General features: G+C 38.0%; 1 protein-coding gene across 1 annotated transcript in view; it reads left to right on the top strand.

Moving 5' to 3' along the window:
• LOC140241768 (casein kinase I-like) overlaps positions 1–14,141 on the top strand; it is a 36,846-nt gene extending 22,705 nt beyond the window's left edge. The window contains exons 4-7 of the mRNA XM_072321518.1: positions 753–851; positions 9,117–9,256; positions 11,415–11,568; positions 13,505–14,141. Of these exons, the coding sequence (XP_072177619.1) occupies positions 753–851; positions 9,117–9,256; positions 11,415–11,568; positions 13,505–13,810 (699 nt within the window). The 3' untranslated portion in view covers positions 13,811–14,141. The remainder of the gene's footprint in view (positions 1–752; positions 852–9,116; positions 9,257–11,414; positions 11,569–13,504) is intronic.
• Positions 14,142–24,045: the final 9,904 nt, after the last annotated feature.

The following is a 24,045-nucleotide window of genomic DNA, read 5'->3' as shown; positions in this document are numbered from 1 at the left end:
TCCAAACACTATGCGCACATTCAAGGTCAAACTGTACAGATAATTTTTTGATGAAAAATATCATTTCTTCCAAAATACCGGCCCTAATTTCATAAAACTTTGTAATAATGGCCAGTATATGTCTGTTACTTATTCCTGAAAGTTTCACCTCTTTACTCTTTGGCAAAAGTGAAATATCATAAAATATATAAAAGTGGTTTTATATGAATTCAAAGTAAATTCAAAGTAATGCCTATGAAATTGATCATCCATTTTGAGTAGTGAAAATATGACATTAATTCATATTTTGTGATATGTCATGGCTATGTGCTAGTGGTGAATGAAATGGGTATTTATCAGGAATATCTAAAAGCAATTTCAGATGAAAAAAAAAACATTCTCCTTTTTTTAATGAATTTTTCCAATATATTAGTCATTTCAATTTGATTTGACACCCCTAATCAAAATGCTAATTTATGCACATTTTAATGCAAAATTTTGACTCTTTCTTTACATGAAGTGAAAATTTGAACACTCTGCTACAACAAACAGCAAAAAACACATTTTCACCAAGTTTTCTCATTTTTCCCCTGTTACGCATTTGCATACCCTGATTGTGCTATTGACCATTACAGATTCTTATTTGGAAGACATTTGCTCTTTAGATGATCATTTGATATTAAAGCACACATAAATTTGTATTCTCGTGTTGTCGAATGTAATATCATGCTCAATATATGTTCCTCTCTCTTCAATCTTTGATATACTCATAGATGCTGGCAAGAATCGAATATGTGCACAATAAGAACTTCATCCACAGAGACATAAAGCCAGACAACTTCCTCATGGGCATTGGACGGCACTGCAATCAGGTAAGACCCACTCACTTCATCTACTTTACTGGAGAACACTTTTTATGGCACTGTCATGCTCTCTACAGATTTAGCACTCTCAGATGGACAGAGATGCCAACTGTTGCTGTTTTTGGCAGTATTTTGTACTATTGTTTGCCACAAATAGTGCAGGTTTGATAGGAAATACTGTTTTCCCAAATTGTATTGCTGGTACTTCACATGTCTATTGCAGGAAAGGTAAAAATATTGTTATTTCCACCCAAAATACACCTTTTCAGCCCTCAGAATGCTGCTATACTGTTTTCAATGTTTCCATCCCTCAGAATGCTGCAATACTGTTTTCAGTGTTTCCATCCCTTATCAGAAAGCTAACTAATTTACCTACTGATGAAGTATGTTCTGGCTAAGATTTTAACACTTAAGCCATTACAGTGTAGGTGACAGAAAGAAAAGATGGCACAGAATGCTGCTATACCAGTGCCCAGCTTTGCCATCACTGGAAAGGCATACAGTTTTGAGAAGGCAAGGGCCATCACATATTTGAGTTTGAAAAGCCTGCCTAACAATGGTGAATGAACAGCAAACTACCCTGCATGGCCATGTGACTGAATGCATTTTAACTCAAACTGTAGCAAGGCCAAGCGAATGCTGACAGTGACTTTGGCTAAAGTAATTGGGGCGGGCAAGTGCATTAGAGACATGGAATATTTAATATAATATGGACTGGCCTTGAGGGGGATACGATATTTATTGCCTGAACTAGAATTGTATTGCCCGAGTCGAAGACGAGGGCAATACAATTCTAGTGAGGGCAATTAATGTCGTATCCCCCGAAAGTAGACAGTCCATATCATTATTATTACCCATTTCAGGCATCTGTGCAGTAAAATAAATCATTACAATGTAAACTTTGTACAACTTCCCAATTCACGGCAACAATTTTCCACTCGGCGCCAGGTAGAGCTCAACACCACATGGCACACTACATCCCTATACACAGGATAGCTCACGGTACGCGGTGCGCGTATAACAGCGAACTCACACAGGCCCAGGGATTGTCCTTTATTTTTACGTGTTAACCTATGGGAATTTGCCCTTTGTCGCGAACTCGGGTATGCGGCACGTGTAGAGACAGCCAGCTCACACAGTAACAGCGATTGTCCTTAAGTTTTACGTGTTAACCTATGGGATTTTGCCCCTTGTCGCAAAACTACTCCGCGAGAAAACTGTCATCAACAGCAAATTTTCCTCACTGGGAGCTCAAGTGCCCGGATGCTATATTCCCCTCGTTTTTAATACGCAAATCCCATAGGCGTTTGTCAAAGCGGGAAATATGGAAAATTTACTCCTCTTCTCCCTGCTGGCGCGTAATCCTCAGATGCCTGATACGGGTAATAATACCTTTTATTCGATAGATTGTTGTTACTGTTGATGCCTTTTTGAAAGCAGATTATTCAAATGACATGGAAAAGCATTAGATTCACTTTGCATTAGTATAGCATTTATCCCAATACAACGCTCACTTAGGAACACCTTTGAATCTCTACATTGTCTATCTATAGGACATAGTCTGCTTTTGCTTGCTGAGTCCATTCAGTGACATCACAAATATCAGGCATTTTCAGCAAGTTTCGGTTGGTATTCAAAATAGAAAGGAGAATGGTACATGTATTCTTCTTGCCTTACAGTATGTTGTATATACTCTATTTGTGATTTCAAGAAATATTCATGTTTAATATCTTTGAATGTACAGTTTAAAGAGAATATGTAATTAACTTTGAATGATCCTTGATGTTTTAAATAAAAATCAAACGTGTATGACTGCTAGCTACTTTCTTTTTCCTGATTTTTTAAAGAAAAATGTCTTTTATTATTAAAGTTATAAGTGTATTTGAGAGCTTTGAGTCACCCTTAGTTGTGTCGGAAACAAAATGAGGGTTTATAATCCATAGCAACCACTGTGAAGGGATTATCAGCTGAATCTGAAACTTAGCACATTCATTAATAACATTCTAATCATGATTATGCACATGTATCATTGCTAGTGTGTACTACTGACTGTCCTTCAAGTTTCTGGAGGGTTTTCATGCACAGTTTCACATTCACCATGGGTGGACACAGAGAAAACAAATAGAAAATGAGCTTACAAAAACTGTCCTGAACACCACCCATGCTTAAAGGGATGGCATAGTATTTGTTGAGGTGAGATTTCAGCTTTTAACTTTTGTTGTTGTTGTGAGGTACTTATAAACTACTTTATGAAATGTTTAAAGCGTACAATTCTAAAATAGATTCAAAGTTTATTTGATGAAAATTGGTTTTGAAATGGCTGAGATATCCCAAAACAAAGTAAAACAAAATTAAGTAAAAGTAAATTCTCTAAAATTAAACCCTCGCAAAAATAACACCTTATACAGTAATCTGTCGTCAAGAGGAATACTAATTACTAGGCAAAAGGTATGCTACCACTAATGGTAGATCTTTACTGAGGCAAACATTATTTCTTTTCTGTTATTTTTTATTGTTAATTGTTTATTCTATTATTTTTTTTTTTTGACGAGTCCATGAGGGTAGTCATAATCAGGTGCTTGTGCAGACAAAGATATAAAGAGTGTTGCGTACATACATTGTACCTTGGAGAGTGCTGTAGGACTTGTCTTTATGTTTGGTGTACATACATTGTACCTTGGAGAGTGCTGTAGGACTTGTCTTTATGTTTGGTGTACATACATTGTACCTTGGAGAGTGCTGTAGGACTTGTCTTTATGTTTGGTGTACATACATTGTACCTTGGAGAGTGCTGTAGGACTTGTCTTTATGTTTGGTGTACCGGTATTGCATGCAAAACATTGTGATGTTACAGTTGTACATTTGTACATAGGCCTATGCTGAGAGAAAATTGAACTTTTTGCAAAGTGAGAGGAGGTTTATAGAGCATTAAAAGAAGAGCACTAAAACCTGGGCTCAAGTTACTGTATACGCCAAATATTTCGCGAGGTTTTTATTTCCGCGAATTTCGCGAGTCGGGTGCTATTCGCGAAATTAAAGACAACGCAAAAATATTGACTCTGATCGCGTGTACATATCTCCGTTCAGTACAGGACTTCACGATCGCGAATCTAACCACTCGCGAAACTGTCGGGAATTCCTGATTCGCAAAAATTTAGACTCGCGAAATATACATGTAATCTGTCTGATGGCTGCTAATCATTGGACACTCTGTCACAGGATGTCAGCTGGACATGCCCTATAGCCTGCAACACAAATGTGACATGTATCTGACCAACTCTGCACTTACAGGACTGACTCAACACTTCTCTGACACTGACTTGACTCGCTACCGGAAACGGTGTCCGATGGCGAACTAAGCTCTGAGCTTTAGTAGTTCCTTCATCGGATGATCTTGCCTCATCAGATCAAACCTGATCCATCTGACACTGACCTGATTGTTGACCAACACAAAATGAATTCATTGGACCACGATACAATACATCAGTGGTTGACCGGAAGAAAAAAAAAACAACCTGAACCTCTGATGAGAGACCAATGAGCAAAAAGCTCTGTGGAAGGGTGGTAGAAGACACAGAAGATCATTGAGCAAAGCCATTGTCATAATCATGGTATACTGTCAGCACTTTCATGATCATTCTTTTTAATGTTTGCAGTCTTCATTATATGGTTATAAATGTAAGTGAGATCACATGACAAGGGACATTTTTATGTGTAGTAATCTACATCCTTGTCAAACAAAACTGAGCCATTTTATTCGCCCGTTGATTATTAATCCCAAAGTTTGATAGGCATGGGGCTGGATTCGAACTTTTACTGGTAATCTAGGGTCCAATGTGAACTTGTCCAGTCCTGTGCCTGGGCCGAACAGATGGTACAAGCGTATCGTAGGTGAGAGCCGTTTCCATGGCATACATACGTGTGTGTAGCTGTGATGATGTGCTTTTAGGTGGAGTGAGAGGAAGTGTTGTCTGCATCGTAGACGAGTCCTTCCTTCGAAAGGCTGGTCTGACAGGATAGACGACTGAAGTTCACCATTCTGCGGCAGGGAATTGCCCTTTACAGCGTGCTGGCCTAGAAGAGAACTCTTGGAGAAGACGTGCAAATTTGCACTTAAGTGTTGGGTGTCAATACGTAATGACTCACATTGGGTGTCGTATTGCAAATGCATCCCAAGGGAAATTTGAAACATCCTGGCATAAAATATTTGAAAATGTTTTGTGCTTACAAATGTGTATTGTTGACCAGAGGAGCTGTGTCAATGCACAGAAGAATGTAAGAAATTATAAAGCCCTGGCAATGTGCTTCTCAACAAATGAAAGTAGATTGGCACTTGTGGTGAATTTAAATTTATCTTTGTGACATAATTCTTTGGAGTCATAGAATTTGATTGTTTAATTTTTTATGCCTCCGCCACGAAGTGGTGCCGGAGGCATTATGTTTTCTGGTTGTCCGTCCGTCTGTCCGTCCTTCCGTCCGTCCGTCCTTCCGTCCATCCATAATGAATTTTGTGGACAGCATAACTAAAAAACCTTTTGAGGTATCCTAATGAAACTTGGCATGTATGTGTATTAGGGGATGAAGTTGTGCCTATCAACTTTTGGGTGCACATGCTCAAGGTCAAAGGTCAAAAGGTCAAGGTCAAATACATAAAAAATTTCACTATTTCCACCATATCTATGCAATGCCTGAAGATATTTTCTTGAAACTTGGTGTATACATGTATTACCAAATTAAGATTCTCTGGTGAAAGTTTTGGGTCATAAGGTCAAAGGTCAAAAGGTCAAGTAAAAATATTAAGACTTCACTTTTTTCTACGTACCTTGGAAATTGTTCAAGGTATCTTCATGGAACATAGTACATGTACTGACTGGCAGTGATTATCTAGAGAATTTAGGGTTCATGGCATCAAAGGTCAGGGGTCAAAGGTCAAGGGCAACACTTCAAAATTTTTACTATTTCCCTCATATTCATGCAATGCCAGCAGGATTATTTTTTTTTTTTTTCACTTGGTGTATGCATGTATAACCTAATAGAGATTCTCTGGAAAGTTTTTTTTTTTCCTTTTTTTTTTTGCCTAAAAGGTCAAAAATCAAGTGAAAGTTCTGAACTAACTTTTTCCTCCATATCTTGGAAGTGGCTCAAGTTATCTTGAAACTTACTACATATTTGTGCATGTTCTGCCTGACAGTGACTATCTTATGAATTTTAGGGTCAAAGGCCAGATGAAAATGGTAACAATTTACTATTCAATACAAAACTTGCACTTTTTCTCCATACCTTGACATTTACTCAATGCATAAACTTATGAATGGGTCAAAGTCAACTTAAAGTCCTTAAATCCCCAAATACATGCTCTCCTATTCATCCAATTAAACCTAGGTCAAGGAAGGTGAACATTCAACACATTTGTGACAAACTTGTCATTTTAATATTTTGTCAATTTTGTGAAAATGTAATCACACATTGTCCACATGTACTATAGACCTATTAGGAGAGTCATGCATTATGGCGGAGGCATACCAGTCGCCATAGCGACATTTCTAGTTTATTTTATTTTTCTGATACTGTAATAGAAGATACATGTGAGTACTATTGATGCACTTTATGCATTCTTGTGGATAATAATTTAATGACAACATTTTTAATGAATGCAAATTATATGACTTGATAATCTCTGTTCTACCAGAGTTGTTTGAGAAATTTTAAACAAAGTCTTATTTTTATATTTAGGAACGTGTAGCGTACATGTAGGCTAAAAAAATTGGTAGGTCTATTCCAGTTTCGTCCACTTTCCATTTCATGTAATACACTATGCCTGAAATATTCATCTTTCTAACCCCCAAACCAAACCCAGATCCTTTATTTTTTAAAGGACAAGTTCACCTTCACATCACAGACATTTGGGTTGAGTGAATGCAGCATTATTAGTGGAACACATCAGTGAGAGTTTGAGGAAAATCAGACAATCCGTTCAAATGTTATGAATTTTTAAAGTTTCTGCTCAGTCAGGGCTGGATGAGAAGACTACTATAGCTTGTGATGTCACATGAGTACAACAATATAAAGAAAGTATAAAGAAAATTCAACATATTTTCACTTTTATCGCATAACAAAAGGTCACTCGACTTCTCTCTTTTAGAAGGCAGGAGTAATAATATTACCCTTAAAGGGACTGTACAGTACTGGTTGAGGTAGGGATTCATGTTTTGAACATTCCCAAGTGAAATAATGAAAAGTCTCTTATGAAATATGCAAGAGCATGTAATTTTAAGAAGGATTCAACGTTTATTTGATGAAAATTGGTTTTCAAATGGCTGAGATATAAAAAAAAAGTGCTAATAATAAAAGGCGACATGCCCCAACTTTATTAGTATCTCTTTGTTTCACTTTGTTTTTGGATATCTCAGCCATTTCAAAACCGATTTTCATCGAATAAACTTTTGATACCCCTTAGAACTGCATGCTCTTTGACATCTCATAGAGTGGTTTCTGAATATCTCACAAAACGTTAAAAGCTAAATCTTCACCTCGACCACAACTGTACACACCCTTTAATATACATCAGTAACAAGTTGAAGAAATGTGCACTTTATTCAAAAAGTAAAGTTTTGTGAAATTCTCTTTTTATTTTCCTTTTATCGTTGTACGCATCTGACATCATATGCTGTAGTAGTCTTCTCACCCAGCAGTGATTGCGCAGACACTTTAAAAATTCATAACTTTTGAACAGATTGTCAGATTTTCCCTAAACTTTCACTAGTGTTCTACTAATATTGCTGCATTCACTCAACCTACATGTCTATGAAGGTGAACTTGTCCTTTAAAATGCCAGCCCTAGCCCAAACCACTATTCGTAAATCCAAACCTTAATCCTCCCTTTAATCCTGACACCTGAGCATCCTGACATTGTTTAATGGGTTATAAACAATGGGGAATACATGTATACAGCAGAATACCGCTAATGATCAGTCCTTTTTCTTTTCTTTCTTCTTTTTTTTTTTTTTTGAATGAATAATATCTTTTGTGTCCACAGGCTACATAATGCGCAATTCAAAGAATTTTATTACAACAATGTTCAATTGAATGAAAGAGTCTATTCATCAGTTTTTTTTTTTGACCCATTGCTGTGTGGTATGAAAATGCCTGTAAGGAAACAAGTATTGCCTTCATATGGGATTAGAAATCACCTTGGAAAAGTATGCAAATGACGATGTCAGAAAAGGAAAGTCAGCATATACTCTAGTATTCCTTGAGATGAATTATTTTGTTCACTTAACATGACATTCAACATTTTGTCCTTGTGCCTTCATTCCTACTTTCATATATAGGTCCTCATTATGAAACAAAGCATTTGTAAACTGGAAGACAGAGCAGAACTGTCAGAAAAAAAAAAGAAGAAGAAGTGGAAAGCAATGATGTATTGAAAGCATTGAATTCTTTGACAAAGAGATAGCTATTAGTACAGTGTGCCACTGAAACCCTTTAACATCGGCAGACATGTTCAAGCTTAAACCACAATCTAGCTCATGTCATAAGGGTGTCTGACAGCTCTGGCTAAGGCCCGATCTAGGTCTATGATAAATTGTGCTATAATGTCGTGCCACGTGGCGATTATGGTATATGACTAAAAATAACTACTTAGCCACAGGCAGGGCATTGCCGCTTTACAGATTGGGTTTGGTCTAAAGCCCATGGCATGTATGCTGTTTGGCACTTAATCTTTGAGACCAAAATGACAAAAGTTTGAGAATGTTGTCTATGAGAATATATAACAATTATTTCAAGCACATGCTTTAAACAAATTTTATTTGTATCTTTTTATAGTGCAGGAACTTTTTCATAATTCAAGGATTACTAAATTCAGATATCTTTACTTAAACTCAGTGTGCCACCATAATTATGGATATCAAGTGAAAATCATAATGCTTGTCATGCACATGTAAAATGATTCATTTAGTCTCGTCTTTGCAAGTGTCCTGCATCGTGATTTCTGGCATACTAGGAAACAAAGTTGTTGCACAGAATGTAAAATTTCGTATTGTAAGTGAATTCCTAGTCTCTTAATTGTTGTCGAGTCTTTAGAAAGCTCATATAAACGCTAGTTGGCATAATTTCTAATTTCTGCTGAATTTCAGAATGGTTTAATACCCATATGCCTTGCTGCCAACCCTATGGTATTATATGAAATGTCTCTCATCGTGATTAATAGGCTCTAGCAGAAGCATTAATGACAAACTGTGAATATTTTCTGTGCGCTCTTTCCGCTCCCAGGTTTTCATCATCGACTTTGGCCTGGCCAAGAAGTACAGGGACAGTCGAACAAGAGCACACATTCCCTACAAAGATGACAAGAATCTGACAGGAACTGCAAGATATGCCAGCATCAATGCACACCAAGGAATTGAACAAAGGTCGGTACATGCTCAATCAAACAAACACACTGTCTCACTCTTTGCTTGCATACGCACACGTGTTGTCCCACATGAATGCCTGCCAAAGCACCTGCACACACATGTGTCTAGGTGGTGTTTACATTTATATGCATGTGAAATATACCTCGTCAAAATGGCTGAAGGGTATTTGTCTCACAGTAGTCACCTACAGTCTCACAGTAGTCACCTACAGTCTGGCCTCAGTGATATGTTTTGGGGATTTTTGTATCTTGCCTCATACATTGTTGTGATGTAATGGGAACCCCCGTGTGGATTTCACTTTGTGTCAGTGTGTCCCATGTGATATGGATGAGCTGAGGATATAATATCAGACAGAAATCTGGCTGGGGTCAAAGGTCCATCATCAGCATGCTGCACACAACACTGTAAGGCAGTGTTAAAAATACGGTCCTGAAACATATACTGTAAAAGTGTTGAAATTTTTGCGCATTTTGTGCAACCAGAAAATAGCGCGAAAATATAAAAACACGCGAATATTTTTGCTTGCCATACTTGTATATTCCAGTAGTTGATGTTTGATTCAGCGGAATTAAAAACACACGATACTCATCTTACCTGGCTGAGCGCGAAAAATTGGTCGCGTGAAGATATCCACTTTTACGGTACTGGGCAAAATTTGAAAGGTTAAACTTCACAAGGATGTTATGTATACGTTGTACATGTGTTAATTTGGAAAGCATGATATAGGTCATCTAGATATGCAAATCTAAAGAAGGGCTGATATCATTTGAACTAGAGAAGCACTCTGAGAGCGCAGACCTCCGCCAAGCATGCAGCTCATTTTCCACCACTAATCTTGTTCTTCCATGAGAGATATCAGTGATTTCCACCCATATATAGCATGCATTGTGTGCTGAAAGTCGCCTGATTTTCCAATATAGAAGCCTTTGTGACATCATAAACCCTCAGCTGCACGGCGCGCTTCACCCTAGCAGAAACCAAAGACGCTAAACTAATAAGACAGGAAAGTGCGTGCTAATCCTGTACAAAACAAATGGACAGGGCGCGGTCCTCAAGCATATTACGCATGTCACCTGAGACGCGCTGTCTTTGAAGTTAATAGACAGCGCGCGGTCCTCAAACGTATTACGCACATCACCTGAGATGCGCTGTCTTTGAAGTTGTTGTTACTGTTTATCAAGTGTTGTTGCCAAATTTTTACCTCCATGATATAATCCTTATTACTTTATGTTAAATCTCGTTCCTCAAAATAATCTCCTTAATCGAAAAAAAAGCTACGACTGTAATTTTTTAAATCTTTTTAAGATAATAAAAATACCACTACCTTTGGAAATAAATGATTTTCCTAGGTGTACTGAGTTTGTACTTAGCTCTCTTTTGTATCGTCATGTAGGGTAGCCATTTTGTGTCCATCTTTATCGCGCGCCTATTATCTCTAGTATCTTTGGCAGAAACTAGAGCACACAATTTAGTGCGCGCATGCAAACCTTAAATACGCGCAGCCTGAACTTCCAAGTTCATTGACCGTACCTGCCAAAATATCAAAAATCCTTCATAAATTCCCCCAAAATTTTCGGATCACTGCCAAAAGTTAATCATTTGTTTACTTGTGTCATTCTCAACCTTTCCTGCAAGTTTTATCCCAATCCGTTGACTACTTTTTGAGTTATTTTGCACACAGACAAACTAACTATAAAACTAACTAACTAATGAACGAGCAAACAAACAAACCAACGGTAGCGAAAACATAACCTCCTCCCTTGGCGGAGGTAATGATAAGAAATGTACATTGTATGTGTATATATATACACATTTGCTTGTAGAAAATCCGAAATCCACATGCTGAAAACAATTCTTCCAGTTCAGTATGTACCAACAACTCGGGAAAACCAGCAATAAAATCTTTTAACCCAAGCATTGTGCTGACAGAGATGCATAGATTAAAGTGTATCACTACCAGTGCAGACTGAGGTTCACGTACCATTATGTTTCCAATTTCTTTCTCGCTGAAGGAAAGAATGAAGAAAACAATCAACTGAGAGATAGAAATCTGTATCAAGGACCTGATAGTGATTGGAAGAGGTGAGCCATCAACATTCATTGTCTCTTTGCTGTCATTTGTCTCTTTTTTTTTCTTCTTCTTCTTCATCTGCAGTCGGAGAGATGACCTGGAATCGCTAGGCTATGTGATGATGTACTTCAACAGGCGATGTCTACCCTGGCAGGGACTCAAGGCGGCCACCAAGAAGCAGAAGTATGAGAAAATCAGCGAAAAGAAGATGTCGACCTCATCTGAGGCACTGTGCAAGGTACGTGTTGCCTCGCAACACCGTCCATTGTTTTCCCATTGCCGCCGTGAAGGTACAACATACACTTGTTGTTTTTCTTTTTTTTTTCTTTTAAATCCTTCCCCGATCGTGTTTGTGTTGTTGTTGTTGTCTACTATTCTTTCTGTCCATCTGATTTAAGAGAGCTCATTTATAGAGGACTTTCACTGTGCTCAGCACAGATGTATATATATGCTATATAAGGTGTGTAGGTGTGCTGACTTGATTTACTGCAGGAATTCCCAAAGGTCACTGAACTTACGCTTTTAAAGCATGTCATTTTCCAGCCATCAACAAGGAAAATCTAGCAGTCGTATGATTTGAGGGACAAAAAATTTACGACGTAAATGTCAAAGATCACAGCAAAAAAAAAAAAAAGTCATTTTCCAGCTGTAACATGTAGATAGTTCTAAAAGGAATGTCATTTGGTAATGAATGATAGAAGGAAGGAGGAAGCATTCCTTGTAGTGAATGGGTTTAGAATGTCTGTCCTCAAGATCAAGAGTGAAGATCAGTGGGCTTTATTCAAATGTCGCTGAAGGGCTTTAACTTTAGCAGAACATATAGTAATCACATGTGAATATAGAGGTGTCCCTAGTCAACTGCAATAAAATTCTTTTTGTATGTTTGTACATTTGAAAGAGAAGAACTACTCTCTATCGAAAAAATAAAAAAAAAAAATGAAAGAGGATTACCCTCTGTATGTACCTGCAATGTCTCGCGTAAATCATATCAGTAACATAGCAGCATGCAAGTTATGCTCAGTCCTAGGAAAGTTGTATTCCTGTGTCTTTGGCAGTTATATTAGCACTTTAGCAATGATTGACAGATAATGTAATTAACAGTCTTGGTTGGAATGTTTTTTTTTTTGTGGGAATATCAAGTAATCTGAAGAAAAAATAGTTGGAAAATTGTTCTAAAGTGTATGGCTTATATTATCCAGATATTCATTTGGCGACAGAAGTGTATGTTGAAGGTGTTATGAATCAAAACAAGTCAACATGTATCATTGCATACGATAGTTCCTTTAAGTTAGGGGAAAGGAGAAGGGAGTTGCGTCTGGAGTACTACTAGTATATGGAGTGGGATGGTGGGGGTGGGGGTGGGGTCATGTCTTATGTACTATTTTTATCGCACAGCAGACAGATACATGTACATACCAGACGGCTGACAATAGCCCAAGTATGACATGCTTTGAGTTCCACTTCGTTGGTTTCATGTTGGATGCCACAGTGTCGCTGTTATATAGATACCATTTAGGTTTTTCATTTTTTGCTTTAATGTAGATTGCGATGATAACATACAAGTTATTCAATGGTTGCTTTATTCCTTGCTGTTTGAGGTCATGTACCAGGCGATATTTCACTGCACAATTATGTGTTTATTTTTGTGTATTTGAGGAAGTATAAAACAAACACTCACACATGTATGGGATTTAAATGATATTTATTGTGTAAATGTATCCATAAGCTGTCCTAAATTTGTTCCCCATGGGATCATGTCCTCCATTATCATAGTATTGTTTGCCTTGGTGAGTTACACACTGAAGTAAATGTGCATAAAAGAAAAGAAAAGAAAACAGCAACAACAACAACAAACAACAAACTTCTGGGTTGCTGAAGACATGTTTTGGGCAATTTAACAATCACATGTGAGGGTATGTGGGACAGTGTATAATGAATGAGGTCTGTTTGTTTAGCTCCGGAAAAAAGGCATTTTTGGTTCCTTTTCGTGATTGCTAAAATTTTGGTCTTTAGCAGATAATGTTCTAACGTAAATCTTCCCTTTACGTGTAGGTCATAATCTCATTTGATATCCTCTGTACGATAAAGGGGTGAAACTACACGGTGTGTTGTTATTTTTAGGGCAGTTTCTCAAACTGGTATCTTATTTATTGTGTAACACTTCCTCACTGTAGGGCTTTCCTGCTGAGTTTGCCATGTACCTGAAATACTGCAAGGACATGAAGTTTGAGGAGGCTCCAGATTACATGTACCTGCGGCAGCTGTTCCGCATCCTGTTCCGCACCCTGAACCACCAGTACGACTACACCTTCGACTGGACGCTGCTGAAGCAGAAGGCGGCCAACCAGGCGGTGGGGCTCAACGCCGGGGGCAACCACTTCACCCAGTCCCAGACGCCTCACACCCACATGGCCCACCGCAGCAGCCACCACCACCACCACCTGCAGAAGATGTCGGAAAGCAAGAAGAGCAAACCCTGATCCCCTCCATCGCCCCCTTCATCTCCATCTCCTTCCCCCTCGCCCCGCGCTCCCCTGGTTGGTGCCCAGGGTGGGTCCGGAGTCTTGAAAGCACGTTGCACCTGTCTGTGAAAAAGCTCTGGCTTACCAAGTTTGCACAAAGAGATTCCAGAGGTGCCCGTGAGTCGTCTCAAGAGTTGTGAATGAAAGTGGACTTGTAGTGCTTTGATGGCCGCTTCTTCAGGCCATTCAAATCACAATTTTTACACAAGCATGTAGGTCATTCAGATCGTGAATTATCATTAAGGTATCTCTTTTAAGGACATCATATTTATGGAACTTCCTCCCCCCCCCCCCAAAAAAAAAAAAAAAACCCAAACAAACAACAAAACAAAAACAAAACAAAACAAAACAAAAAACAAAAGGAAGAAAATGAAAAAGGTTTGAAGCAATCATGAATGCCAGCAACCACAACTTTGGCTGAATTGCAGTCCAGATTTTTTACTGTGTTGCAGTGAAATGCAATCATGTGCCAGTAATGTCCAGTCAAAGACAACTATTTGTGTTGCCACTTTTTTTTTCTGTACAGTCAGGCATTCATTTTCACCTGCAAGACACTTTTGTTTCTTGTCTCCTCACAGGAATACGTGAATGGACAATATGAGGCAAATTGTCTTCTTATTCAATGTAGCTGTGTGCACAGTGTACCCTCCAAGTTTAGTGATTTCCAAGCACTGGCACTAAAAGATTAGTTTTATTGTCATGATATTTCATTGAGTTGTCTTGATTTCCCCCATAAGTTGTGATTTGCCGATCTGATGTGTGGGTATATGCGTTTTTGTAAAAAGAGAAAAGGGAGGAGTTGTGACCGGCCAGACTGACAAATTTTGCTGTAGGCCTTTGCTCTAGTACTTAATGGGTGTGTTAAACCCAATGCACTTTAAATCTATGTAACATCCTTGGCTGTCATTTCAGACTAGCACGACGACCATTCTTACCAAAAAAAAAAAATGATATGGTTAGACATCTCATATTTAATGACCAAAGCTGGCTAAACCAACACAGATACTGATGCAAAGTTTTCAGATCTTTCAGAAGTGTTGTGTGAATCAAAAGCAGAAGCCGTTTGCTGTCTTTTTCTCACAATGGAAATGGCCCGACACATATTGCATTTTTTTCAGTCGTTGATTTCATTTTATTCCCCCTTTGGTAGTAGTTGCGGTCGACACGCATGACCCACGAAATATGGCTGATTCATGTTACAGTCTCACAGGAAGGGCCTGTAGTCTTGATTGCTCAGTGCAGATCCCGTAGGCCTGCCAACTACAAGCCTTTGGTGTATTTTATTGTGTGTAAGCACAGTCTTCTTGGGCACTTCCACAATTTTGTGTACATATGTATCTTCTTGTGTCTGTCAGAGCATTTGTTATGTGCATAGCTTGCGCCTCACTTGAGTATTTATGAATGTCTGGAATTGCAATAGTCTACACACTTGTGTTCGCCACTTTTGTGTTGTGTAGACAAAATGATGTGTGTATGCCGAGTAGTGGTTGTTTACTAAAGTACTTAACGTATGTTACCTATTCATATTGTCTTGTTCTTTCAAATTGTGCCGGGGAAAGAGGAAAGAATTTCACCATGTAAGCATAATGTGTTATTTGATTCTTAAAGTCATCTTGTGGGCGTCAGTGACAGTGCTGTTCACGGTTCAGAAAAGCCTAATTTGACACCTGACTTACGCGATTGCAGTAGTTAGAGACCTGAAATAAACACTTCATCACAAGTATTCACACCACACGCTGTATTCCCAGTCCAGTAGCTAGTGAAAAAAAAAAAAGAAAAGAAATGTTCTGTTACTTCCTGAACAAGAGTTCTTAATATTTTCTATTCAAATCGAGATGCCAGGGCACACCTTAAGAGAGATCAAAGTTTGCCCTTTTAATTCGGCAAATACATTGTTTGTCACAAGAGCTGTGTGTTTATGTTGGAGAGATTTACTTACTGTAGAAATATGCAAGGTGATTTATGACCCATCGTTTGGAGACTAAACTTGGATGTAAGGGGGACATCTTTCCAGTTCCATCAGTATGTTTCTTTCCCCCTATATAATGCTCAATTCATTTCACCATGAAGGTGATGAAGGGGGGGGGGGGGGATGGATGAGAAGACCGTTGGACTGTATTGGATGACACTACCGGTAGTCTACAAAAGATGGATAGGGCAGATTGTATAAGCTTTCCACCGTTGAATGTGGACTCATCCGGTACCAATCCACAAGTGATCATGTCACATTGTATGTTTGCGCTGATTGTGAATGAAAGTCAAAATTGCAGGAGTGGAAGATGCAGTCAACGTCTCCCGAGTCAAATCTGTGTGCACTGACGAAAATTCTGGGTTCGGTTGCTACGATCGTCTGCATGGAGGCAAGATGAATGTTGAATCAGGATTGGTGTCAAGGCCCTTTTGGAGCTTCAGCGAGGCCAATCAGTCTTTATTAGGGAGTCTGATTGACTCTGAGGCTCATGGCAATCCCCTAATGAACATTGTGGTGGAGAGATATGTGTCTTAAAAAAAGGGCATTCAACCTGCTCACATCAAGGTTCTGGGAAAGACAACTTATCTGTCCCATCTTGCTATGTAAGAAAACATGAAAAACAGTCAAGGGCTCACCTGCTACGTTGTGAAGTAGAAGGAAACTAGAGCAACAAACTAATCGTTCTGCAAGATTTAGAGGCAAGAAGAAGAGACTGCACAACAGAGTAGTGGTGTGCTTGACAGTGAGGGAAGAGTGCAGACAAATGCATTGATAGCAACACAAGTCACATCCCAATGTCATTTCTAAAATGTTGCATATTTTGGTGATTAATAGAACTTCTTGAAGAGGATGTGGTGTAAATGCTTCCGACAGGAGTAACGTGGACATGGCGGGATTTTTGTCATGCAGTGTGTGGCAATGAGAGAAGATGAATCGGGAGTCCTGACTCGCTATCATTATTTCCCACATCTAAAATGAGTGGTTATTTTACCCCATCTCCCCCCCCCCCCCCCCCATCCCCCAAAAATGTTTACATTTTATCGTAACAGTAATTAATTGGATTTTTTGTTTTGAAAGCCATGATATATTCGTGGAGAAGGCCATTAACATATCCTTCTGAACAAGCAAGGATCATCACGCTTAAAGTATACCTTCTATCGGTTGCTGTGGCAAATCGCAGCAGCATTGTAACCCTGCCCAGTGAAAAATTGTGTTGTGTGTGATAATGTGACAGTAAGAAATCTTGACGTATTGTAACTGGAGCATTTTCTACATTTGTGAAAAAATTGGAGGGAAGGTGGATTTTTATGTAGGCCCCTGTCTTCTCCTTAGCCATGAGCTTGCATCTAGATTTTCTGTGACATAATTGTAAGTGTATTATTGTGTAGGAGCATGTCTCAAAGTTTGACAGATATTGGTAAATGTATTTGTAAATCTTTTCATAGTTTGACTATTGTTTTTAGCTTGCTGTTTACTTCTCTAGCAATGTCAGGCACAGTGAGAAGGAAGAAAGAAAGAAAAAAGAACAAGCATTGCTGTGCTATTTGGGAGAGTGAATGTTCATGCATGAAGGTATGAATGGAGAACATAAACAAGGCTTGCCTCATGTTCCCTGTAAAGTATGTCCCCCAAAAAATTACAATTAGATTTTCGCATTGATAACAACCAATATGATTTAACTGTCTAAATGCTACTTCAGGGTCTTAAAGTGTAACATCTTTTGCAGAAAACCCCATTCAATTTGGTTAAGCATTCACAGAGAAATGTGGATTAATGCAAAGCATGTCATGAGTGTGATTCTTCCAAGTTTAGCACTTGGATGCTCTTGTGTGTGAACACAATAGACAGAACTTGGAGGGAAGAGATTCCTGACATGCTCTAAAAAAATTCCTCATTTCTCTTTGACCACTGAAGCAAATTGAATGGGGTTTTCTGCAAGATGTGGGCAATGAATTGTAGTTTCATACCCTGAAATGGTATTTGGATTGGTTCTCTCTTTTTAAAGTTATCATTGCGGAGGGTCCCGTTGTAATTTATTTTTGGACATACGGTATAGTGTACGCTCTTTCCCGTATATTTTTGTACCAGACAAGGGAGATAGAGAGCGACTGGTCAGTGCTGCTTTTGAGTTGCGGCATTTTAGCGACCAGCAAGCTACCTGTGGTATGGTGTACATATCTCCATGAAGTCAATTGCAACAAGGTATAGTATAGACATTATTTTCTGCCAATCCCTTGAAAATGTCAACAGTGTATTTTTGTACGTGTATGCCACATTCTGCGAATATTGCATCATGTCCTTGGAAAACATGAAAAGCTGATCAGCCCTTGGTTCCAAGTCAAATATGCAGTCACCCAGGTCTTTTGTAATTCAGATTAAAAAAAAATCACTTTTTTTCTGTGCACTGTGTTTCACAATGCTTGCAATACTTCTTAATTTTTCAAAGTTCTGTTATTTATCTTTTTTTGTCGCTGCTGTTCTCATGAATTAATTTACCCAGACTAAGCATTATTTTCATACAGTAGTGTGTAAATAAGTTTTAAAGTGATACTTCAGCTTTTGTTGGATTTTGGTTGTTGCTGTTTTTGCATTCCATAGCTACTGACAAACTTGCCTTGGTTTGGGATCCATTTTTTTTTTTTTTTACTGCTTCTTTGCTTATCAAAGAGAGGGCACGCACGTCGTTCTGTGCTCTGTAAGGGTTGCTCTGCAAGTGCCCATCTGGACGTCCAATTTCACTGTAAATCCCCAAATCTGTCCCCTTGCATCATCCAACATTCACCCCACATGACATGAGAATCCACATTACGCAGACTCTATAATTGGCTTTGACGTGCTGCATGGGTGAGCAGGGGCATGCTAGATCCTTGGCTCTTTGCTTCTCAGAATATTCATTACAGTGAGGCGTATTAAAAGTGTTGTGGTTTTCATGTGACCCTTGAAAAGCAGGCATTAGATCCTGTATGTGCATTGCTGTTGGACATGGACCATTTATCATCCCCCTTGCCTACTCCTCATGTCTCTATTAGTGTAAAAAAAAAAGTTCTATGTAATTTGTCTGCAGATAGATATTTGATAACAGTCAACCCTTTTTCCTACTGGACCAAACAAAGTCCCCCTTATGATGATGCATGTATCAGAAGTTATATCTTTAAGTGTTGGGTCTTTGGGCAATTTTATCATGTATTTCTGACAACAAATTGAGGAAGGACTGATGTATTTTTTATCATACATTGTGTATTAAATCAGTGACTTCAAAATGTTCAAACTTTGCCATGGTATTCTAAGGAGATGGTTGGGCTGACATGGTGCAATGTTAAACGTTACTAATGTAGACATATAAACCACACAACACATCGGTTAAGGATTTTTGTCTAAGGTGGCACATCCTTTCTTTTGTAATGGTTATTTGGGTTGCAGTGGAAAACTATTTTTGCTGGAATGCCCCTCCCCCATTCTTAGAATAGGGCAGTGTACTTAATCGGTACTTCATTGGTACCCCATGTAAAGCTAGCAGAGTCGAAATTTTTTGTGTTTATCTGTTTGCTTTGTAAGAGTATAAAAAATGCATGCTTGTATTTGTCTGTTTAGAAGATTGTGCAGCAGTATATTTATTTCAGTGCTCATTTATTTCAATTTAAACACGATTTTGTTGAAGTGGGAACACAATTAACTTAGAATTGACTGAGAATGCACCAATTGGGCAAAAATCCAGTTTTACTTATTCACCCAATGTCATTACGCAATGTACTGCTGTTAATGGAATGATGCGCTTCTTTGAAATATATCTATGAAATACTGCTCTTGGGTTCGAACAGAAAAGACAAAAGAAGGGATATATGAGTGAGAACATTGGCCACTGATTATTGGATGAAATTTTGGCTCACTGAGAGGGAGCCCATTGTTGGACAGTGTCATCATTTGAGAACCAGATTTTAGTATTTTAGCCTCTGCGTGGTTGAGCGCCTTCTCTGCAGTACGTGATCTTTCACATTTCAACGAGTGGACGCATGCATGACACTGTGATGGGAGAGAGTGTTTGCAAGCTCTTTCACGAGTTCTAGCTAGCTTTGTCGGTGAAACCCCCGTCCAGTTCATGGAGGCTGTGCCACAAGCTGCAGTTTGCAGTAAGAACAGTTCCTTGTTTCCATATTGTCACATGGCATTCACCTTCTTGCTACTGCTAGCTTTCCATTGTGCCGCATCTCGCTGTCCTTGATTCTAATCCAGTTTGTGTCTCGACGCTGAAGGTCTTTGATAGAGTGAAAACTGTGTGTGTGTGTGTGTTTTTGCCAAACTTCATCCACACTGGGTTTGGCTGTCAAGGTGTAAGGGGAGAAAAGATTTGTTCATAAATTCTATGGTAGTGTGTATATACTTATTCATGCTCATACTGTATAAATGTACATATATCTACACCGCTGACTTCTTGTAGAATGAATAGCACAGAGCATCGATATCAGTGTGGTATTTTGTCGATAGAAATAGTCATATTTTGGGGGGGTCAGGCTCAATGCGTCGTAGAATGTTGGCCTGGGTTGATGACGATTGGTTTTGGTGGATTTCGGTTTTTGTTGGTATTTTTTAAAGCATGTGAGGTTGATTCATCTGGAAACAATGCAGATGCTGTGTAGAAGACGTACGTTTTCACTGTGCATGACATCTTATTATGTGTAGTTCATCATGTGTACATTTCTCTGCAGCCACTATGTTTTGTTTCATGGATGATGTTATGCAATGATTTCACATGCCTGTTCCAAAAAAAAAAAAGAAGGAAAATTATCAATAAAAAATAAAGTGATCAATACAAGCTATGTTGGAATAGTTGTTCCTTCTGTACCATTCGTGCGTGATGTTTGTGGACTAAGATATGAGAATGAAACAATTGGTTTGGTGCTTGCATGGGAATGGGAGAATTACGGGAACATGTATTTTAACATAATATGTATGTATAATATGTATGAAATGTAACATGTAGTCTCTATAAAATACGAACATTTGGTCTATAACAAATTCTACATGCAGGTTCCTGTAAGACAGCATCCTATAGGTAGGAGGGCAGGGGAATATATGTATACATGTGTAAATATATAGATTATGTATGCATGTATGTGTGTATATACATATACACTTGGTGATTCTATCCTTCTATGAAGAGTGCTCGATATATACGGATGAACCTGCTCTCAACCGAGTGAACTTGTTCCAATACGTATATATATATATATATATATATATATATATATATATATATATATATATATATATATATATACCATATGTCCCCCCACAAAAATACGATGGTCCCCTCTGCAACAATAACTTAAAATATAGTGAATCAATCTAAATACAATTACAGGGTATGAAACTACTAACTTATTGCCCACATCTTGCGGTGGACCCCATCCAATTTGCTTCAGTGGTCAAAGAGAAATGAGGATTTTTGTAGAGCATGTCGGGAATCCCTTCCCTCCAAGTTAATATGCAGTTCCAAGAGCATCCAAGCGCTAAATCTGGAAGAATCGGACCCATGATATGCTTTACAACTATCCACAGTTTCTCTGTGACCAGTAACCAAATTGAATGGGGTTTTCTGCAATATATAGGTTATGATGTCATATTTCTAGACCCTGAAATAGCATTCAGACAGTTTTATCATATTGGAAGTTATCAATGGGAAAGTCCGATTGTATATATTTATTTTGGGACATACTGTATTCTGCATATAGTTATACAAAAATTGACATACATTGTACGTGTAAATATATTCCTGTCAAAATTATTGCTTTTATTGTGCTAGTCAACATTTTCAAAAATGAACATGAATATGTGTGTAATCAACCATTTCAGAAACACATTTAGCTATTTTCCTGGGATTTCTACTGTTGCTGTTTCATTTCTTACTAATTACAGTTATGATTCTACAGGTTATTCATGTATCAAACTACCCTCTGATTCCAAGCAGCAGAAGATGATAAGTAACATGGGAAAAATGTAGTCTGGTTTTTAAAGCGGGTTAGTACTGTTAAAATTACGGTTGAATATGCTCTTCTTCAATTTTGTGCTACTGCCAATTCGCTCGTACAACCTGGAATGCAAACATCTAAATATGCCACACTACACTATACAACAGGCATTTATCAGGTATGTACATGTGCCTCCTTTGTCGAATGAGACATTAAATTCATAAAATTCACTCAAAAAGCTCACAAGAACAGTTGCAATTTCCATGATATTAGTGCATGCATGGTTTTTTTTTTTTAATATTACTATTATTCAAAACCATGCACATAAGAAAATTTGTTCAAATTCATTCTGTAAGACACTGTATCACCAATGTACAAAAGATATCAGAGGCATGGATTTAAACATTGCATTCATCAATAACTGCTCAGGTACAGCAACTTCATAATCTGAAAGATCCCATGTATAACAGAGAAATACATATCATATTCCATTGACTTCCATTGCAAATTACAAATGAAAGTATATAGTCAGAAAGAGAGAATGAGAGAAAGGGGAAAATAAGCAGGCATCAAGGTATCAAGGTATGATATATGAATATTATGCTATGAAATAAATACACTCAATATTTCTACCAGGTATTTCATTGTTTGTAGAAATGAACCATATTTTGACACATTGTGCTTTTCTCATTTTCTGGTCTCACGCAGGGCAGCATCATATAAATGATAACCAGAAGTTTCACAGAAAACAAAACAAAACACAATTTTAAGTGTCTTCACAGATTATTGTCTTTTCTATAGAATTTCAACAACGACAACACCATGCCGCAATAAATATATTAGATTTCCATAACATCTTCGCACACGCAAAAATCTTGGCTCTTGACTATGAAATATAAGAAGATGTGTCTCTGGAACCCGTCTTTTCTTGGACTATAGATGAGGTCAAAGTTAACTGACTCGCTGACATGTTTGTTTCTTTATTTTCCAGTTTCTTGAATACATACTTATGTCTGCATTTGATTTGTAAACATAGTGTCTTTTGCTATTGAACAAATGTTTTAGAGCATCCGGCTACATACTGACACACCTTCTGTCATGAACAAGATTTTGCAGCTTGGATGCAACTTCAAGGAATTCAGACTTAAATAAACACACAATGGTTGATTTGATTGGATTAATACATGGTGGTGTGTATGAAACATGGCGTCTCTGATATATAAAATCTATATCTATAAACTATACTCTATGAATTGCATGTGAGGTAAATGTGCAGCTACACAGAAGCTATCCTGAAAGAATGCAATTGTTTGCAAGTTAGAAAATGATCACTTACTGTACACAACATTTATTTTATGGTGTATTCATTTCTGTGAATTTTGGAGTCGGATGATATTCGCAAATTTCTATAAACACATGAAAGGACTTAACTCTGATCCTGGAATGAATGCAACATGTACGCGTACCCATGATCGCGAATCTAACCACTCATAAAATTGTCAGGAAGTCCTGATTTGTAAAAAAAAAATTATACTGCAACTGATAGAATGAATTGCCCTACATTGACATAAATAAGCACTGAATTGATCAGTGATTTAGTAGCAGCCATGACGAAAGAAATCATGGGCATACATACTCGGGCAGGATTCGAACCTACAATCTCCTGATCTCCGGACAGGCGTCTTATCCACTAGACCACCGAGCTTCCGCCCGACAGCCAGTGCTGGCTCTAATCCTTGTAGTTTGCAGCGAGTACCGCGTAATTATTCAAATTCATTGAATTCTAGTTGTTTTTATTGCAGCTGATTAACAAAGTGCCCTCATCGACATAAATAAGACACATTCATTTCATGAATTTGGAAAATTATACTTGCTAAATATATGGCACATAAATCGGTATCTATTTCCATGTAATGATCTCGACAAAGACCTTTTCGTCAAATGGACAAGAGATGACATCATCCACCTTTCCATGTGGAGATCACATTTTTTTTTTTTTTTTTTTTTTTTTTTTTTTTTGCTGATGCAGCTCCTATTCTGAGGAATAGGTTGCCAGACAGACTTAGGGCTGAAACAGACACTAAGCAATTTGCAAAATTGTTGGCAACTTAGCTCTTTTCTGAAGTATAGGACAGTTATGTAGTTATGAAAAGCACATAGAGAATCTTTTAGATTTTAATGCATCATATAAATGAAAATTATTACTATTATTATTATTACTATCATTATTACTATTACTATTACTATTATCATCA

This window comes from Diadema setosum, chromosome 18 (genome assembly GCF_964275005.1).
Source record: "Diadema setosum chromosome 18, eeDiaSeto1, whole genome shotgun sequence".
In the NCBI taxonomy this organism is placed as follows: domain Eukaryota; kingdom Metazoa; phylum Echinodermata; class Echinoidea; order Diadematoida; family Diadematidae; genus Diadema; species Diadema setosum.
The sequence above is the reverse complement of the archived record's forward strand: the minus strand, read 5'-3'. Positions and strand labels throughout refer to the sequence as shown.